We start from the raw sequence: 6140 nt of genomic DNA on the forward strand, positions 1-6140 counted from the left end.
TGTGTGGGTGGCCGTGGGTGTGTGGACAGGTGAGGTATGTGTGGTGGCCGAGGGTGTGTGTGTACAGGTTGGGAAGTCACTGGTCCCATCCTGCCTTTCTGGGTCAGGGTTGGGCAGGGGGCAGGGTTGGAGTCACCTCCGTGGGACCCGGAGGACTCGGGCTGTGCTCTCTCTGTCTCAGCTGATGGCTGTGGTGGCCAGTACCATCATGGACCTGATCAAAAACATGCGGGCTTTTGGTGGGATCCTGGTGGTGAGTCTGGCGTCCTCACTGATGGTTGAGGGTGGGAGCGGGGCTTGGCTGCTGTTGGATAGGGGAGCCAGAGCTCTGCTGGAGGCTGATGGTGGCTGGCTGGCTGGTGGCCTCAGGAAAGAGGGTCCCTTTGTTCGGGCCGCAGCAGGTGACCCAGGCCCAGGAAGCATAGGGCAAGCCAGAGAGAGAACTTCAGGGCTGGTCTGGTTGGAGGCACTGACCTGACCACACTCTCTTTCCGGACCAGAGTTCCTGCTGGTCACTGCTGAATCCCACGTGTTTTCTGGGCTGTGGGCCACATTGAGAGGATGAAAAATCTGAAAGGCACCAGGGACCCCCTGAGCCCACAGGGACCCCAGACAGGGTTTGGTCGACTGTCCTTGCCCAGAGGGATTTTGGGAGCTGCAGCCACTTTTGCTGAGAGAGAGCCATGGTGTCCCCCGCTCCTCCCCCGGGCCAGCCTTCCCAGAGCTGCTGCCTGCTCTACCCCGTGGCCCAGGCGGTGCAGGGCCCTGGGAGCAGGGGGCGTGGTGGGCAGGGGAGAAGGTGACAGAGAAAGCCCTGTTGCATTGATGATGCCACCCCTGGCGTTTTTGTCTTTTGGTTTGGACACCGAGGTGGGTGGGGAGCCCCCCAGGAGGGGTCCCACGTGTGCTCTGGGCCTGTAGGATGTGAGAGTTGCAGCCTTGCTTCAGGCCCATATTTGTACAGTGGAGAAAACTGAAGCCCAGAAGGGGTGCTAGGTTAGCCTGGGGTGTGCACCCCCCCCCCGGGCAGGGACAGGTCAGGGTGGGCAGCAGCCCCTTCTCTGACTGTGGCACAAGGCGGCCTAGTGGTGCGCCTTGGACGCCTCCTGGTGGATGTGGGGAGAGTGGCGGGTCCCCGAGGGACAGGGCCAGTTCCCGCCCGCCCCCTGCTCCCCTGGGGCGCCTTCTTCCCAGCCTTTCCCTGGCCCTGGCTGCCTGTTCTCTCCGGAGTTGTGGTGGACAACCTCAGCTCCCTTGGCTGGTCTCTGTTCTTATTCCTGGGAGCCCGGCTTATCTTTGGGGCTCCCCCAGCAGCAGCTCCTGCCTCTGTCCCCAGAGCCCCAGTGTCCCCAGGGAGGCGGGTGGTGCCCACAGTCGAGGGGCAGCATCCAGGGCTGGGAGTCCCTGCTGCGCGCGGCCCTCGCTGGCCTAGCCTGGCTTTGCGGGCCCACCCGTGGGGGTGCCGACGGGCCCGGCCTGCCTCCCCAGGTGGTCTACTACGTCTTCGCCATCGTTGGCATCAGCCTGTTCCGAGGCGTTGTTGTGGCTCCTGGAAATAGCAGGTGAGATGGGGCTTAGAAACGCCAAAGGGGGTGCCTCTAGGGGCACCAGGATCGGGGTGAGGCCTCAGTGGTGGGGGGGCCTCCTGGTTCCTCTTTCTTCCTTTCAGCCCCCACTTTTCCTCTCCTCCCCTCCCTCCCCTCCCCCCAGAATCCCTCCCTGGGATCTGTACTGAGGGCGTTTCCCGTGGCTGCACAGAGCCCCCACCCCGTGCCCCTTTCTGGACCTGCAGGCCAGGCTGCCCGCTGGCTCGGGGCGTCCAGCGCCAGGCCTGAACTGTAGGGCCGAGAGGCCCCCGCACTGGCCGCTGGCGGGGAAGGTCAGTCTCGTGTGTGTCCCCACGCTCGCCCCTGGCTGCCCTCACAGCAGCTCCTAGGTCGGAGGCATTTCCATTTTCCCCCACACTTTCTCAGGGGCCCAGATGGGTTCCACGTTGTGCAGGGGCTGCGGCAGTGGGAGGGCGCCCAGGTGTGTGTCCTGCCCTGCCTCCACACTGACGCCGGCTGTGCCCCGCAGCCTGGCCCCTGTCAACGGCTCAGCGCCCTGCGGGAGCTTCGAGCAGCTGGAGTACTGGGCCAACAACTTTGACGACTTTGCTGTGAGTCCTGCGCTGCTTCCCCTCCACTCCTTGGCGCCCCCACCCCCTGCCTCCCGCGGCCTCCCGGACCCTGTGTCTGCTGCCCGCAGGCTGCCCTGGTCACTCTGTGGAACGTGATGGTTGTGAACAACTGGCAGGTGTTCCTGGACGCCTTCCGGCGCTACGCGGGCCCGTGAGTGACCCTGTCCTGGCGCCCCTCACACCGGCCCCGGCACAGCGCAGGGCGCCCGACTGCGGCTCTGTGCAGGGTGTGCGTCTGGGCCTACGCCTCCCGGGGATCGCCGGGGGGTGGGGAGGAGCAGATGGCTTCTTGGGGACCTATGACAGTGGGGTTCCTGGGATGGAGGGGTTCAGCCTGGAGCTTGGAGAGCTCAGATTGGCCCCAGCGCTGGTCCTGGGTTCGAGTCCCAGAACCGCCTCTCGCTGGCTGTGCTGCGGGACGAGCCACGGGTCCAGGAGAGCAGTGCACTTGCTCATGGCGGCCACGGGGGGCCTCCTCCTTGTCCTCTGCAGGTGGTCGAAGGTCTATTTCGTGCTGTGGTGGCTGGTGTCGTCTGTCATCTGGGTCAACCTGTTTCTGGCTCTGATTCTGGAGGTATTGGAGACCCCCCGCCCCTCCTGTTCTCACCAGGAGTTTCCACTGGGGATGGGCACGAGGTGGGCTGCCGGCTGGCCCACCTGGGACTCGGCCTGGAGAGGCCGTGCTTCTGAGGCGGCCCTGGGTTCAGGCTCTGTCCTCCCCTGGGGCTCAGTGCTGCTCGTCCTGCTGCTGGGGGCCTCTTGGGGTGCTCTTAACCTTTGACCTGCATGGGTTCTTGGCTCCTGGGGGTGGGGCTGGAGGAGGCCCGGTCCTGTAGGACCTGGTGGCCCTGCTGGGCCCTGGATCCCAGTGTCCAGGCTGAACTGCTCAGCCAGGCCAACACTGGAGGGGTCGGGGAGGGGACAAGGCTGGTCCCGTGCAGGCCCCACACCCGTGTCCCTCCCTGCCTCTTGCCAGAACTTCCTTCACAAGTGGGACCGCCGCAGTCACCTGCAGTCCCTCACAGGGGACTCGGAGGCCACCTCTCAGATGACGGTGGAGCTCTTGTTCAGGTGCGTGGATGGGGAAGGTGGGGCCTGGGTGGGAGGATGGAGAGGTAGGGAGGCAGTGGGCAGGTGCTCCCCGTGGGCCCCAGGCACCTTGTCCCTCCCCCTCCTGCTGAGCCTCGAGCTGGGACCAGGGTCCGGGGCTGCCTCTGCTCCTGCTGTTGGGCTGGAAACCCTGTCTTGCTCTCCGGTACGCATGTTTAAGGAAGCATTCTCAGGTTCCTGGATGTAGACAGGTGGCCCGAGGAAACCTTGCCCCTCTCTTCTCCATGGTAACTTTGAAACTGTTCCTCTATTGGAACAGAAAAGTGACAGTCGTCCCAGAGGTGGCCCAGACTTTCCTCCCTGAGCATTTGCTGTGTGTCGGTGCAGCCTGTGTGGAGAGCTGTTCTCCCAGGCTCCAAAGGACACCGTGTAAACATCCCAGAGGTGGACCTGAGTCCTCCCTGTGTCCCCAGTCCCCACTACGTCCACTCAGCTCGTGTGTGGGGTGATTCGGGGGCGCTCCTCTTCCGGGGCTCTGATGAGGCTTCTCAGTCAGTTCTGCTCACCTGGACGTGCCCAGGGCCTTTCTCTCTCCGGAGCGCTCCGTCCACCCTCTCCCCGGTCCTGCAGGGATGTCCTGGAGGAGCCCACGGAGGAGGAGCTGATGGAGAAACTGAGCCATCACCCACACCTGCAGCTGTGCAGGTGACATCCTGGTGCGCCCCCCCAGCGGGGGCGGCGATGCGGCCTCGGGACAGACAGCGACCATGGGAGGAGGCGGGCGGCGGCCCCAAAGAGAGACTTTCCCTTGGACAGAACCACTGGGTGCACCTGAGGCCGGGATGGAACGCAGGCCCTGGTTTGCTCCCGAGCAGAATCACCCCCACAGCTTCGGGCGCCATCCACGCCACCTTTCTTGGTCACCTGTTTCCATGAGACTTGCTTTTCTAAGTGTGGAAAGAGGGTGACTCCACAGGGACCTTTCAGACAGTCTGAAAAGCAAGACACAGCGACCTTCCGTGCCTGCCCTGTGATTGCCGTGGTGCCTTCACTGCTGGTGGCCCTCAGGGACCGGAGGCCCACATGAGGCCTGCACAAGCCGACCGGCAGCTTTCTGGGGCGTTAAGCTTGGGGTCCTGGCTTCACACGATGAGAATCTGGAGTGTGTTTTACTGTTTTCTGGGTTGTAGGAGTGTGATGGGCTGTGTTTCTTACGAGTCCGAGTGGCAGTCATCTTCATCAGTAAGTCTTGCAAAGGATGGGCTTGTCACCCTTACTCGGACACAGCCTGCTCCGTATGTGCCTCTGGACTGGGGCTGCCGGGGCCCAGCCTGTCAGGACCAGAGTTGTGGTTGGACCAGCCCTGGGGTTTTTACAATGATTGCAAGATGCCTTTCAGCAACAGCTATCAGGAAACTGAAAAAATAAAGGTTTGTTACTTACAAGAGCTGGCAGTTATGCAGCACCCTGGGACTGCACCGCGAGGTCACTGGTAGAGAGCATGGGCCTTGGGTTCTGTTTTTATTGAGATCGAGGGGGCTTAGGGTTTTTGAGGCTCACTCTTTATTTGTGAATTGAAAATATAAGAGTGGGAATTGAAAAATGAGGGAATGAAATAAGTAAGTGGCCCAAGTGGTCAGTTACCAAAATCAGCCACGATCTCTAAAACGAAGGAGCTCAGTGGAGGAAGGCGGCCTGAATCTGTATCTAATTGAGTGGCTGGCAAAGGGCTTCTCGAGATAGCCCTCTCTGAAGTGGATGCCTCCACCACTGAGGCTTAAAACAGGCACTTGCACGACAGAAAAGAGAAAACAACTGTCAGGGTTTACACTACACCAGGTATGGTTGTTTAGGTTGTGCACTGCACGGGGGACCTGGCTGTAAGAGTGTGTCCCAGCACTGGCTGTCTACTCGAGGCGAGGAACACCTTTTTCTAATTTGCATAAAGGCACATGTAAGTCAGCAGTGGCCCTACTTTGTCCTCAGGGTGTGGGGCAGAGGGGGTTGTGGTGGGGAGGAGGGGGAAGCAGCCTCATTGCTCATTGATCCACTACAGATCCAGACTGACAAATGGTTCCCTCATTTCTAGTGCACTCAGTGACTGGTGGTAGCTCTGGGAAGTTCTATTGGGAAGGCTTGGAATCTTCATGGAAAGGAGTGCTGGGATCTATTAGTGATGTCTGCTGTGAGCACTGACAGGGAAGGAAGGGCCCAGGTGCTGACTCCACTGCGGGAAGTGACCTCAGTCTTCCCCAGCTTGTCTGGGAAATGGGATTAGATGAAAGTTTAACTGAAAACACAAAAAACTTCCAAGATGTCATGAAACCCTAGTGCTGGCTTGGGGTTTTCTAACTCCTGGTAATGTTTTGTGTATCCAGGGACATTGTGCTTTCTGATCCCGGAGTTTATCTGAAATTCTGAGCATTTATCGGGTATTGTTCAGGTGTGGGCAACCTTTGGTGGGTAGTGAGGACTCTCCCAGACCTGCCCCCTCTGCAGGCTGCCTGCCTGGAAGGCTGGTCTTGGGTGGGGAGGCCCGCATGGAGCAGCAGGTTAGAAGTCTATACCCAGTATGCCCTGGCAGGCCTCTCCTCTTTCTGGGGACAAGGGTGTGGCCCACCTGGTCCTCTCCGTGCTGGCAGTTTCCGCCCCACCCCCAAGGTCTGAGCGCCCCTAATAGCGGGTTTAGGTTCGGTTGACCCCACTTAATGGAAGCTGGACCCTGTGACCCCCAGGGATTGCTCACTGCTTCCCCCAGGCCCGCTGGAGGGCTGCTTCCTCTGTGGCCCACTTGTGCTGTGAGGCTGGGAGCCCGGCCTCGCTGGTCCCGCCGGAGTGAGCCTGGTTCTGGTGGGCGACTGCCAGCTAGGACGTTGGCCCTCTGCCCTGCCCTCATGCGGGTCCCAGTTCT

The 6140-nt window shown here is 61.1% G+C and overlaps 1 protein-coding gene across 7 annotated transcripts in view; it reads left to right on the forward strand.

Annotated features, from left to right (window-relative positions):
* Positions 1-4674, forward strand: part of TPCN2 (two pore segment channel 2) — a 28500-nt gene extending 23826 nt beyond the window's left edge. For 3 of the 7 annotated variants that reach the window (XM_072970488.1, XM_006210728.4, XM_072970489.1), the window contains exons 19-25: positions 182-253; positions 1489-1562; positions 2077-2158; positions 2248-2330; positions 2672-2753; positions 3156-3250; positions 3860-4674. In XM_072970488.1, coding sequence (XP_072826589.1) covers positions 182-253; positions 1489-1562; positions 2077-2158; positions 2248-2330; positions 2672-2753; positions 3156-3250; positions 3860-3938 — 567 coding nt within the window. In that variant the 3' untranslated portion in view covers positions 3939-4674. Of the gene's footprint in view, positions 1-181; positions 254-1488; positions 1563-1710; positions 1880-2076; positions 2162-2247; positions 2409-2671; positions 2754-3155; positions 3251-3859 lie in introns of those variants that run through there. The other 4 variants (XR_012076847.1, XM_072970490.1, XM_072970491.1 and 1 more) reach the window with 4 other exon arrangements.
* Positions 4675-6140: the final 1466 nt, after the last annotated feature.

The sequence above is a fragment of the Vicugna pacos genome, chromosome 10 (genome assembly GCF_048564905.1).
Source record: "Vicugna pacos chromosome 10, VicPac4, whole genome shotgun sequence".
In the NCBI taxonomy this organism is placed as follows: domain Eukaryota; kingdom Metazoa; phylum Chordata; class Mammalia; order Artiodactyla; family Camelidae; genus Vicugna; species Vicugna pacos.